Here is a 14,411-nt window from a genome sequence, read left to right on the forward strand (position 1 = left end):
TTCCTGTGTTGGGCAGTTGATATTTATTTAACTATTTGAAAATTCTTATTGTTGTGATTGTGTTGAGCTTGTTGTGTATTTGCTTAGCTTAATGATAAATTCGGGGTGGTCGAAAATTAGAAATTTTATTCATGCGTGCTTTTTTCCCTTTCTTACCAAATATTAATTTGTTGTCTGGGGTTTCAGTTTTATTCATCTTAGCATCGTTTTGTTGTATTTAATCTGTTTTCATTTTTTAAATAGACTACCATTTTTGCCATTGTGTTGTTTGTGCAGAGGAGATATCTCATTACAAGGAACCCAATCCAACAGAGCATTTGCTACTCTTAAAAGTTCTATGTGAACTCCGAGCTCAAGTCAGTCCTTAATTTTCATATATTTTTTATTTTTTCATGTCTAGGCGGTTTACGTGGTTTTTAACCATTGATTCACCTAAATTTATGTTTACAATTGCGTGTTTTTTATTGTTGATATCGATTAAAACACTATATTTAGGTTACTGGATTATGCTTATAAGAGTATGTTAACGTATTCATTTTAATAATTACCACTTGCTTTGATACATTGAAAACGCTAATTCTGTGCAAGAAAATAATCTATATTAATAAAACTGTTTGTTTAATGTGTTAATCATGTTGTGGTATTTTAATGTTAAAAACCACTTGCCTTGAATATTTGGGAAGAAATTAGCTCTGTGAAGTAATAAAACATGCCATTTCTGGAGGAACGAGATTAAATTGTTTGCTTTGCTGAGACAGTTCTGTTTAGATTAATGGATGTAGTCCACTTTGAAACCTCAGTAAGTTACGGATTCATTCTTCGTAGCGAATCTTCGATAATCAGTATGCAGAAGAAAAATCTATTAATTTCAATTTAATTACTTTTGAAAAGTTAGAGATTTGCTGAGCATGTTGGAAATTTGAATTAGTAGCACTTTTGCATGTCACACGCAATGGCCTATACTTCCTCTAATATTTTTGAACCAAATGTCAGTTTTCTTTTTTGCTATTGAAATGATGTTACATTTGTTGCATCTGTTTGGTTCCTTATTTTTATACCTAAAGATATTATCAGTGTGCATTTGGTTTTGCTTGGTTGGGGTATAGGTTTAGTTGATATATTGTTGATTTTTTTTTTGTTTTTGGTAAAAAATATATTGTTGATTTTTATTAGTGATTTTCCCCTTTCCAGCTACCAGTTTGTTGTTTGATACTGTAAATTTGTAAGTATAATGCCAAAAAAAAAAAAAAAAAAATTATCAGCTTTCTTTAGCATTATGGATTCAAACATTGCTTATGAAAATAAAAAAGCAGCATAATGTTTTATTCATTTTCAATCCTGCAACGACATGCGGACACCATTTCTAGTGGATTCTATTTATGGTTCCCTAGTTCTGAATTTTGGCCATCTTTTTTCAGAGATTATGAATTTCTGTGGGGGCCAATTGATAATTCCAGAGGTTTGAACCAAGAGAAGTGCAAAGATAAATGAAACGGGCAAAAATATTGAAGTTACAATATTTGATACCAATTCCACATTCCATTACTCAAACTACCAAATGCATCTTCTTGACAATTATATCACAAGCACACACTCAAACTGAAACCAGCCGCACGGGTTCACATCAATACTTCACTCGGAAGTTCTAGAAGCCGAAGATACATTATCGTCCACCGTAGAATGCTCTACCTTGTTTCTAGACGCAAAGACATTATCTTCCGCCGCACTTCTAGCATGGAAGGCCTTTCCTCCCCCCTTGACCTCAAACATGTCACGGCAAGCTCGCTCACTTTTTTGGCCATCTCAAAACTAAACATGTCTCTGTTTATTTCACCATCGAGAATTTGGCCCAAGCGATCCTCTTGCACTGAAAAAGGAGACTTAGCTGCTGCAGGTACTTTATCAGGAAAAGAGGTCGAGAATGACCAAGCCAGAAGTTCTTCTCCATAGATTTCTCCTGCGCCTTTTACCCAACCTTCTTGGCCTATTCTTCCTTCCACAATCAACAACATTTGAATTGGGTCACCCTTTTCAATAATATTGTCAGTACGATTATACTTGTTGGGCCGAAAGTGGTTGCAAATTTCTTTCAACACTGATTCGTCCATGTATCGGAATGTTAAAACCTACATTTCATAACATTTAAATAAATTAATTGACAGAATAAAAAATCTAATACAGAAATATATAGTTATAACTAACTCATGAATTTTAAAAACTTTTCATCCATCATTAATCTCCAACGTTTTTATTAAAATCTGCAGCCTTCGGACCGTTCTAGTGTTTGCTAACTACAAGAAAAGGTGGCCATGTAAATGTGAAAAGTGTGATTGTTGCTCGGTTGCAACGATACATTGTGGCCTTAGATCTATTTAAATTATATTTTGTAAACCACAAAATATGGCAGTTAACGATTGGTTTTTTTTTTTTTTTTTATCATCATCACATAATACTTTTCTTAAATGAATCGTGACAATAAAAACGTAACTAATTACTCTTTTTCTTTTATTTTTTTTGCTATCAGTGACATTATTGCAACCCTAAGTATCACGTTTTTCCTGTTTGTACCACCCACTTTTTTATAGCATATTTTTTTTTCCTGGTTTTAGTTAATTACCATTTTTGGGTTATTTGGATGATTATAACTACAAATGTTCACATGCTTCCAGTAATATAAAAAAGTATCCAAGTGGATGGTTTTCCTTATAAAATTTATTGATGTGAAAGGATAGGGGTTAGATATTTCCAAGTGGATGGTCTTCATCGGCCGGCAAATTCTTCTATTTGACAGCTTATTTTTTTTCTTTTGTTTGTTTTTTTTCTGTCTCATGTACTTACGCTCCACCTTATCATGGGCAAGGGCTAGATTGTTATGTAGCCTAGGTCCTAGGGTGGGGTAGGTATAGTATACGTTAGTTATGCTGTATTTAAATGCCTGGGAGCTATAATATCACATGCGCATGCATGGGATATTGGGATGAGAGCTATAAATAAATAAATGCCTTAAATTCTATGTTCAAAATTAAAGTCATGGATTCATGGATTTGAAGAAACTTTACCTGCTTCAACTTAGTCACTGGCATGTAACTTTTGATCTCATCTCGTAAATCCCTGGTAAGACGATGAACAAGATGATCCCAATCGAGCAAATCCCAATAAAGATCATCTTGTTGAAAATTTTCTTCTACAATTTTCATGATCCGCGACTTTACATCTTGATTCAACCTTTCAGGAATCTCATTTCTACGTATCAATCCATCTATATTTCGATCAATCTCCTCTTTCAGCATTCTTATGTGTCTAGGCTTCTTTTTTTCTAAAATGTCTGATTGCATGTATATCTGTTAATCCACAACAACAAAAAGGTTAGAGTTCGTTAGTTCAAGTAAAAAGAATATGTAGCCATACAATCAAATTGAGGTTGTTAGAGTTTCTTATAGCTTATAGGCTTATTGAAGTTGTCAGAGGAAATAAAATTTTGCCTAATAATTTAAAATAATTTTGGACCCTCTCCCTCCTATTCCCAACGGTTTTAACTAAGATGGAGGCTCAATTTTAATATGGTATTAGATGAGACTAATGCATCACTCAATATGTCTTGTATACTCCACACATTAGGCTTAAGTTGCCCCGCATGTGAAGGGTTGCGTTGAAAGCATGAAAGTCTTGTCTGATATTTCAAATACGGTAATTCTTGGATCTCTCTTTTATCCCAATTAATTTTCCTATCCATGCTCAATTTTAATTAGGGAAATGTGCATTTGATTAAGAGCTTACACTTTGCAAGTCCGATGCTTTGAGAGCAAGGGCTTCAACAACACCAGTTGCCATGACAGATTCAGTTGCCAACGGTTTTCTAAGATGGAAGAAAGAGGAGAATGGCCAACGTAGAAGTTCTCCTCCACATAATTCTCCTGCACCTGGTCTCGAAGAAGATCCCTCTTGTCAAGTGGTTCATCCTTTTGAATAATAAAGCTGTTCTCACTCTCAGTATACCTCACAGGCTCGAATTTCTGCCAGATTATTTTCAACACATCTTCATCTATTCCTCGAAGCACTGGCACCTGGAATTCATGTTGTTAAACTATCAGAGAGAAAGCAAGAAAACCCATAGGAAGAAATTCTCATTAAAAGGATAAAGATGCAATCATCAACAGTTAATTAAATTCTTAATAAAATGATGAAGATAATACTTGGTCAGTACTCAAAATTTACTGACCTCCTAATAGTCCAATACAATAAAGACAACTGTTCATTTTCAAGTCTCTAAACACACAACCAAACTCTGATCGAACACTGAATTCGCTCTCTTCTCCGATGACCCCAATCCCTCTTTTCTGCCACCCACTGTGATCGTCGTCTTCCATTATGGACGACGGCGATGATTGCAACCTGTCGTCATCAATCCAGAGAGTGGGTCTTATCATTTGATCTCAACCTGGTGATCTTGAAGCCACGTTTTGTGCCACAAATTAATATGGATCTCCATAGTGGTAACAATGAGTGGGCGAAGAAGAACATCAAAGAAGAGACCCTCTTTTTTATAAAAATAAATCGTATGGTTTCAATTAAATGGGTAATAGCTTTTGTGAAAGAATTTGTAATGTTTTTGCACTTCTGGAGCGGACTGTGGGCAGAGAAAGGTAGAAGGAGGATGTTTGGCATACAGAACCAGGGTGTTTGGTTGTGTGAACGGAGACTTGAAAATGGACAGGACAGGTGTCCGTTGAAACCCCACCTAAACTTGTAACCTAGTGCCATTTACCCATCAACTTTATTTTTAATCAATTACCTCTCTAAACTTTTATTTATTGCCAATTTCCCTTAATTTCTCACATTTTTTCCATAATTCACAATAAAAGTAGGATCTAAAAATGAAAATAAAAAACCAAATCTCTCACTTCCCCTCTTCTACCCAATTGTAACCCTTCTCATCCACCCCAAATCTCAAACCACCAGCCACCCCTAATCTCATATCAAATTCATCCGCCTACCGCTTCCCTCAAATTTAGCCCCAGTACCACCCCGCCATAACCCACTCACCCCACAACCTCCAATGGCAGGTCTCAGATTCCTAATTCAAGTCATGATCCCCCTTCCCTTCTCCCTGCAAACCCACCTTCTCGCAGCCCATCTATTGCCACACCAATAGCTCCTTGTTGCTCTCTCTCTCTCTCTCTGTATGACTGTTTTCGAAGCCCACCCACAGAAACACAGCCTCCGATGGCATGTCGCAGGTCCCAAATGCTAATTCAAAAAGGGCAAAATATGTTTGCTTCTAAATGACGATTTTGCCCTCCAAACTAACGGAATCATGGATGAAATGTGTGATATTTAACGGAAGATAGGAATTTGGCCATAAATAAAAGTCTAAGGGAGTAATTGGCTAAATTTTAAGTTCAAGGAGTAAATTGGCAGTAGGATACAAGTTTAGGGAGGATGTCGACAAATAGGCCTTATCCAAAAGATAAAGAGATACTATACTCATTTTATGTGATTATCAAAGTGAGTAATTAATTAAAGGGTAAATTTAGATAAAAGGAACTTACTTGTTTCAACTTTGTCAAAGGCATATAATCTTCTATACGGTTTTGAACATCCGAGGGAAGAAGAGGGAGAATATTATCCAAATTAATATCCATACCGTCTTCAAGTGCTTGTTGTACCCTTTCTCTTATCCGCAACTTCATATCCTTATTCAACCTGGTGGGAACGCCTCTTTTAAATAACCATAATTCTATATCTCGACCTTTTTCTTCCATCTTCTGTTTGAGTAGCATCTTGCGTTTGTGATCTTCTCTTCTTGTAGTTTCAAATTGCATATACATCTATTCAACAAGTAAGAAATTGATAAGAATTAGATTGTCATATTGGATAACAACTATTTTTCATTGAAGTTGAATGTCATCAGTATATTAGATTTTTAGTTTAATCTTTTTTTTCTACATTACAAAAAAGAAATACTACTATTTCAATACAAAAAAAAAAAAAAGGAAAAAAGAAAAACAATGAAATACTACTACCTTAATAACTAGTAGGGGTGGGCATGTTAGTGGTCTACCGACCAACCTGACCAACCCAACTGATATAGGTTGGGTTCCAAAACGTTAAAAAGTTATTTTTGGGTAAAAACTCGGCCATCTATTCTATAAGCGGGTTAAGTTAGGTTGAAATACTAATAATCTGATTGAACCGGATCCATCCGAATGATAATACATGCCTTAGGAGAAAAATACCGTATGAGGATTAGAGACGTCCATTAGAAAAAGAATGGTGAATAGAAAATTGTCTTGATTGATTTGCATTTACTACAACTTTTTCTATATACAAATTACCAGTGTCGAGTTTTTAAAAAATAATATTATATATAACATGGGCTAGCAATAATGTGATTCAAATTCGTCTTCGGCGAGAATCGAACCTAAGACCCTCTCTTATAAATGAAGTGGAATACCATTAGACCGTAGTACTAAGTGACTAGTGTTGAGTTTTAAAGCCAAATAAGACAAGCAAATAATGACAATAAATTACAATTACAACAAATATAACGGTTACAAGAAGAGGGACTTATGGGATTGAATTTTAATGGCCAAACAATTGTGACGTGATTGGTGATATGCTTGTCATTTACAACACCAAATTCAAATGAACAAGATAGAAACTAATTAAGCTCAGAACGCGAAACATGCCCAACCTAAGAATAATTCGGATGGGTTGGTTTGTTTATTCGGATGGGTCGATTTTGTATTTCTGTACGAATTTGCCGTAATTTTTTATGAAATGCTTCCGGAATTCAGTGGCTACACTCTCCATGTCACTGTGTGTCAGAACAAGGGCTTCAACAACATCCGTAATTACAAAAGGAGACTTAGCTACCGCAGGTACTTTATCAGGAAAAGAGGTCAAGAATGGCCAAGCCAGAAGTTCTTCTCCATAGATTTCTCCTGCGCCTTTTACCCAACCTTCTTGGCCTATTCTTCCTTCCACTATCAACAACATTTGAATTGGGTCACCCTTTTCAATAATATTGTCAGTACGATTATACTTCTTGGGCCGAAAGTGGTTGCAAATTTCTTTCAACACTGATTCGTCCATGTATCGGAATGCTGAAATCTACATTTCATAACATTTAAATAAATTAATTGACAGAATAAAAAATCTAATACATAAATATATAGTTATAACTAACTCATGAATTTTAAAAACTTTTCATCCATTATTAATCTCCAACGTTTTTATTAAAATCTGCAGCCTTCGGACCGTTCTAGTGTTTGCTAACTACGAGAAAGGTGGCCGTGTAAATGTGAAAGGTGTGATTGTTGCTCGGTTGCAATGATGCATTGTGGCTTTAGATCTATTTAAATTATATTTTGTAAACCACAAAATATGACAGTTAATGATTCTTTTTTTTTTTTTTTATCATCATCACATAGTATTTTTCTTAAATGAATCGTGACAATAAAAACGTAACTAATTACTCTTTTTCTTTTCTTTTTTTTTTTGCTATCAGTGACATTATTGCAACCCTAAGTATCACGTTTTTCCTGTTTGTACCACCCACTTTTTTATAGCATATTTTTTTTTTTTCCTGGTTTTAGTTAATTACCATTTTTGGGTTATTTGGATGATTATAACTACAAATGTTCACATACTTCAAGTAATATAAAAAAGTATCCAAGTGGATGGCTTTCCTTATAAAATGTCCACCTTATCATTTTTTTGAGAAGAACGCTCCACCTTATCATGGGCAAGGGCTAGATTGTTATGTAGCCTAGGTCCTAGGTTGGGGTTGGTATAGTATACGTTAGTTATGCTGTATTTAAATGCCTGGTAGCTATAATATTACATGCGCATGCCTTAAATAAATAAATAAATAAATGCCTTAAATTCTATGTTCAAAATTAAAGTCATGGATTCATGGATTTGAAGAAACTTTACCTGCTTCAACTTAGTCACTGGCATGTAACTTTTGATCTCATCTCGTAAATCCCTGGTAAGACGATGAACGAGATGATCCCAATCGAGCAAATCCCAATAAAGATCATCTTGTTGAAAATTTTCTTCTACATTTTTCATGATCCGCGACTTTACATCTTGATTTAACCTTTCAGGAATTCCATTTCTACATATCAATCCATCTATATTTCGATCAAACTCCTCTTTCAGCATTCTTATGTGTCTAGGCTTCTCTTTTTTTAAAATGTCTGATTGCATGTATATCTGTTAATCCACAACAACAAAAAGGTTGTTAGAGTTCGTTAGTTCAAGTAAAAAGAATATGTAGCCAAATTACAATCAAATTGAGGTTGTTAGAGTTTCTTAAAGGCTTATTGAATTTGTCAAACTATATGAATTTCATATCAAGAAGATAAAATTTTGTGTAATAATTTAAATAATTTTGGACCCTCTCCCACCTACTGCCAATGGTTTTAACTAAGATGGATGCTCAATTTTAATATGGTATTAGGTGAGACTATCTACGTGCTCTGCATCACTCAATATGTGTTGTTTACTACACACATTAGGCTTAAATGACCCTGCAGGTGAAGGGTTGCGTTGAAAACATAAAAGTCTTGTCTAATATTTTAAATACAGGTAATTCTTGGATCTCTCTTTTATCCCAATTAATTTTCCTATCAATGCTCAATTTTAATAAGGGAAATGTGCATTTGATTAAGAGCTTACACTTTGCAAGTCCGATGCTTTGAGAGCAAGGGCTTCAACAACACCAGTTGCCATGACAGATTCAGTTGCCAACGGTTTTCTAAGATGGAAGAAAGAGGAGAATGGCCAACGTAGAAGTTCTTCTCCACATAATTCTCCTGCACCTGGTCTCGAAGAAGATCCCTCTTTAATGTATGCAAATCCGTCTACAATGTAGACCATCTTGTCAAGTGGTTCATCCTTCTGAATAATAAAGCTGTTCTCACTCTCAGTATACCTCACAAGCTCGAATTTCTGCCAGATTATTTTCAACACACGTTCATCTATCCCTCGAAGCATTGGCACCTGGAATTCATGTTGTTAAACTATCAGAGAGAAAGCAAGAAAACCCATAGGAAGAAATTCTCATTAAAAGAATAAAGATACAATCATGAACAGTTAATTAAATTCTTAATAAAATGATGAAGATAATACTTGGTACTGCCTGTTCAGTACTCAAAATTTACTGACCTCCTAATAGTCCAAGACAATAAAGACAACTGTTCATTTTCAAGTCTCTAAACACACAACCAAACTCTGATCGAACACTGAATTCGCTCTCTTCTCCGATGACCCCAATCCCTCTTTTCTGCCACCCACTGTGATCGTCGTCCTCCGTTATGGACGACGGCGATGATTGCAACCCGTCGTCATCAATCCAGAGAGTGGGTCTTATCATTTGATCTCAACCTGGTGATCTTGAAGCCACTTTTTGTGGCACAAATTAATATGGATCTCCATAGTGGTAACAATGAGTGGGCGAAGAAGAACATCAAAGAAGAGCCCCTCTTTTTTATAAAAATAAATCGTATGGTTTCAATTAAATGGGTAATAGCTTTTGTGAAAGAATCTGTAATGTTTTTGCAGTTTGGGAGCGGACTGTGGGCAGAGAGAGGTTGAAGGAGGATGTTTGGTATACAGAACCAGGGTGTTCGGTTGTGTGAATGGAGACTTGAAAATGGACAGGACAGGTGTCTGTTGAAACCCCACCTAAACTTGTAACCTAGTGCCAATTTACCCATCAACTTTATTTTCAATCAATTACCTCCCTAAACTTTATTTATTGCAAAATTTCCTTTTGCCGTTTAAATTTCTCACGTTTTGTCCATGATTTTGTAGTTAACTTATTAGTTACCAGGTTTGTGCGCCACGTAAGTTTTGTAATTTTTAGGGTCAACAGATTCACAATAAAAGTAGGATTTAAAGATGAAAATAAAAAACCACATCTCTCACTTCCCCTCTTCTACCCAATTGTAACCCTTCTCATCCACCCCAAATCTCAAACCACCAGCCACTCCTAATCTCATATCAAATTCATCCGTCTACCGCTTCCCTCAAATTCATTCCCAATACCACCCCGCCATAACCCACTCACCCCACAACCTCCAATGGCAGGTTCCAGATTCCCAATTCAAGTCGTGATCCCCCTTCCCTTTTCCCTGCGAACCCACCTTCTCCAATGGCATGTCGCATGTCCCAGATGCTAATTCAAAAAGGGCAAAACATGTTTACTTCTATATGATGATTTTGCCCTCCAAACTAACGGAATCATGGATGAAATGTGTGATATTTAACAGAAGATGGGAATTTGGCCATAAATAAAAGTTTAGGGGAGTAATTGATTAAAATTTAATTTTAAAGGGTAAATTGGCAGTAGGATATAAGTTTAGGGGGGATTTCGACAAATAAGCCTTATCCAAAAGATAAATAGATACTATACTCGTTTTATGTGATTATCAAAATGAGTAATTAATTAAAGGGTAAATTTAGATATAAGGAACTTACTTGTTTCAACCTTGTCAAAGGCATATAATCTTCTATACGGCTTTGATCATCAAAGGAAAGAAGAGGGAGAATATTATCCAAATTAATATCCATACCACCTTCAAGTGCTTGTTGTACTTTTTCCATTATCCGCAACTTCACATCCTTATTCAACCTGGTGGGAACGCCTCTTTTAAATAACCATAATTCTACATCTCGACCTTTTTCTTCCATCTCCTGTTCGATTAGCATCTTGCGTTTCTGTTTGATTATTGTCTTGCGTTTCTGATCCTCTCTTATTGTAGTTTCAAATTGCATAGACATCTATTCACCAAGTAAGAGATTGATAAGAATTAGATTGTCATATTGGATAACAACTATTTTTCTTTGAAGTTGAATGTCATCAGTATATTGGATTTTCAGTTTAATCTTTTTTTCTACATTACAAAAAAGAAAAACTACTATTTCAACCCAAAAAAAATGAAAAAAATTAAATACTACTACATTAATACCTAGTAGGGGTGGGCATGTTAGTGGCCTACCGACCAACCTGACCAACCCAACTGACATAGGTTGGGTTCTAAACGTTAAAAAGTTATTTTTGGGTAAAAAATCGACCATCTATTCTATAAGTGGGTTGAGTTAGGTTGAAATGCTATTAATCCGATTGAACCCGACCCATCCAAATGATAATACATGCCTTAGGAGAAAATTACGGTAGGGAGAATTAGAGACGTCTATTAGAAGAAGAATGGTGAATAGAAAATTGGCTTGATTGATTTGCATTTACAACAGCTTTTTCTATATACAAATTACCAGTGTTGACGTTTTTTTTTTTTAACGATATTATATATAACATAGGTTAACAATAATGTGGTAGAATCGAACTAAGATCTCTTACTTACAAGTGAAGTGGAATACCACTAGACCGTAGTACTAAGTGACACCAATATTGAGTTTTAAAGCCAAATAAGACAAGCAAATAATGACAATAAATTACAATTACAACAAATATAAACTGTTACAAGGAGAGGACTTATGGGATTGAATTTTAATGGCCAAACAATTGTGACGTGATTGGTGATATGCTTGTCATTTACAACACCAAATTCAGATGAACAAGATAGAAACTAATTAACCTCAATCCGTGAGACACGCCCAACCTAACCAACCTAAGAATAATTTGGGTGGGTTGGTTTGTTTATTTTCTTAGGTGGCAATGGGTTTGAAAATTTCCAACCCAAGCCCATTGGAATGGCCAACGAGTTAAAGTCCAACTCAACCAACCCACCCTAATCTACTTTTGGTTCTAATCTTTTGATGGAATACAATATCATGAACGTATGTAGGTATCTTATTGAAGCTATACAATGAAATTCATAATAATATGCACCTAACTAGAGGACCACAATTAAAATCTAACATACGTAACGAGAGCTAAAACTAGAACACGGTCACATGGTGTTACTATCTCGTTCTAATTACACACAGATTTGGTTTTTATAAATATATCATAAAACCGAGAATATCATCTATGTCATCTACTTATATGATAACACGTAGAATAATACATTATGTGGTAAGTGTTCTTGTTACAAGCAAAAATTTCTTATACATGACATTTAGATTTAGTGAAAAAAAAAAATCATACTTAACATATATGCAGTTTAAGAATACTTAACATATATTAGATTAGAGTGAATTTGATGGATATCAAAATCTTCACATATCAAGTTTACGTAGTTGGAGTGATTAATAGCACTTAATGATAGACATACGAAAAGGTTTTTAAGCAAACCTGTAAATTTCCGATGAGATATAAAAACAGAAGCAAGCCACTTATGGAAATAAAAACCGCATAGAGATTCTCCCATCCATCAGCACTTGGCTCAAGATTTGAACCAAAGGAACTGCAAAAATGAAATTAATGGATCATTATATAAGATATCAAATTTCAAGTTATAAACTTACAATTTACAACCATTATTCCAAGGGTTTATTTGGTTCTATGGTCCCTTCTTCCTAAAATTTATGCAAGATAACATTTTTGTCTCTCAACTTGATTTTTAATCTCTACGAGTCCTTCTACTCAACTCTATTTCGTAGAAGCAATACTTTAGGTTCTCGATGTATTTTAGACCCTCAACAAAAAGAATTGATATAAATTGTGAACAAATTCACGGACCTTAAAAAATCTAAATTTTTCAACAAAGAAAGACAAAAATGTACAAACCTTAAATTTCGCAAACCCCACCAGAAACAGTTCAAGAACTTTTTGAAATAACTGGTTGATCCCACAATACCATATTTAAGCACAGTAGCAAATATACCAAAATCAAAGAACATTGTGTCTGATGAATTGTCACCAACACTAACAGGGCATAAATCATTTAGAATTGTGGTATTTCTAAAGAAGTGGTGATCATGACAACCAAACATTCTGTTATCACATCCATCATTTTTTCGACATGCAGAATGCCAACAAATCATCATTCGTTGAATAGCAAAAAAATACCACAGGGCTCCGGCTACCTGAAAATTAAACAAACAAATAAAAAGCCTGCGGAAATTATTAATATTTTAGAAGCTATGATTATTTCAAAATAGTCATCTCACGCTCTTTCTAATAAATAAAAATAAGACCGGATAATAAGAATTGATTCGGCAAAAAAGAGATATATATTGAAACTTACATGACTAGCAATGATGTACATAGAGAAATTGAGAACACCTTTAATCCATATCGAAGTCTTTCTAATCTCCTCCATTTTTTGGATTTCTTTAAATAAGAGATAGATGCGAAGAAATCGTGGCACATATTGCAACAGAGCGAAAACATTCATAAGAACCATCCTTGTTGTAGTCAAATATCTTAAGTCACTCATTTTTGAGAAGAAAATGAGGATTGCCACCTGGATACCATTCATTAGTAGTGCCAACAGTAAAAATTGGTGGATGAATAACAATGTTGTCTAGAACACAAAATTAATACTCTCTAACAAAGTGTATGTGAGACCCAAGCATATATTACATTGTGTGTCAGTTTTGTGCATTTAACACAAAAAAATCCGTTTTGGCCGCAGGCAAAGCAAATAGGGAAAACAATTACTCCAAGAAAGGGATTTAAGTTCTTACCTGTGGAAGGGGAAGAAGAGCTACAATGTCAATTAAGATATCATATGACGCCCATATTGTCTTGGCTATTCTTGGCACACAAGATTTCAGCACAAAATTAAAATTCAGCCAATGTTGTCTTGGGTTAAGTTCATTGATTAAACTCGAATAGTTCTCAGATCTATAAATTTGAATAATGATGTCCATTAAATAGAAAAAATCTATGAGTGATCTTAAAAGAAGAACGACTATCTTCAACTTTGGATCTAACATAAGGCACTTGATATCATCCTTCAGAATGGGAACGTAGAGGAACAAGGGATCCAATAGGACAGCACACAAACACGATGATACAAATATTTTCTTCCAATATTTCTTATCGAAAGACTCATCAGGTTTTGGAGTTTTCTTTTTCTTCCATATGCAACTTAATTCATCTTCAGGTTGCATAGCAGAGTTTTCCATTCGAGCCTTTGGATTTGAATTTCAGAATTACTAGACAAAACACAACAAATATAATTTGTAGTTGTTGTAAAAAAAACCAAAATTTCTCAAGACAATGTGTCGGATTGCTTATAACCGTCGGATTTGATCAAGGGATTGAAATTTGTATTTTTTTTCATCAAATCTGATAATCATAAGTGCTCTGTCACTCCGGTTGCACCGGAAAAAAAGAATCATAAAATGGTTGACACAACATTTTGATGGAAAAAGAAAAAACAAAAAATTACTCAAACTTATTTTTCTTTTTCTTTTTTTGGCAGAAAATAGAACTTAATCTTGGAGCTTGAACTCTGGAATTCTGCAGATAAAGTAGAAAATCCACTTCG

At 34.7% G+C, this 14,411-nt stretch overlaps 1 protein-coding gene across 1 annotated transcript; it reads right to left on the reverse strand.

The window, feature by feature from the left end:
- Positions 1-12,215: 12,215 nt before the first annotated feature.
- LOC137719725 (cyclic nucleotide-gated ion channel 1-like) lies at positions 12,216-14,046 on the reverse strand. The gene is made up of 4 exons (XM_068458759.1): positions 13,603-14,046; positions 13,161-13,379; positions 12,701-12,999; positions 12,216-12,377 (listed from the first exon to the last, which is right to left on the reverse strand). The coding sequence occupies exons 1-4, from the start codon at positions 14,044-14,046 to the stop codon at positions 12,230-12,232; spliced, it is 1,110 nt and encodes a 369-aa protein (XP_068314860.1). The 3' UTR covers positions 12,216-12,229.
- Between the last annotated feature and the right edge of the window lie 365 nt (positions 14,047-14,411).

The sequence above is a fragment of the Pyrus communis genome, chromosome 16 (assembly GCF_963583255.1).
Source record: "Pyrus communis chromosome 16, drPyrComm1.1, whole genome shotgun sequence".
In the NCBI taxonomy this organism is placed as follows: domain Eukaryota; kingdom Viridiplantae; phylum Streptophyta; class Magnoliopsida; order Rosales; family Rosaceae; genus Pyrus; species Pyrus communis.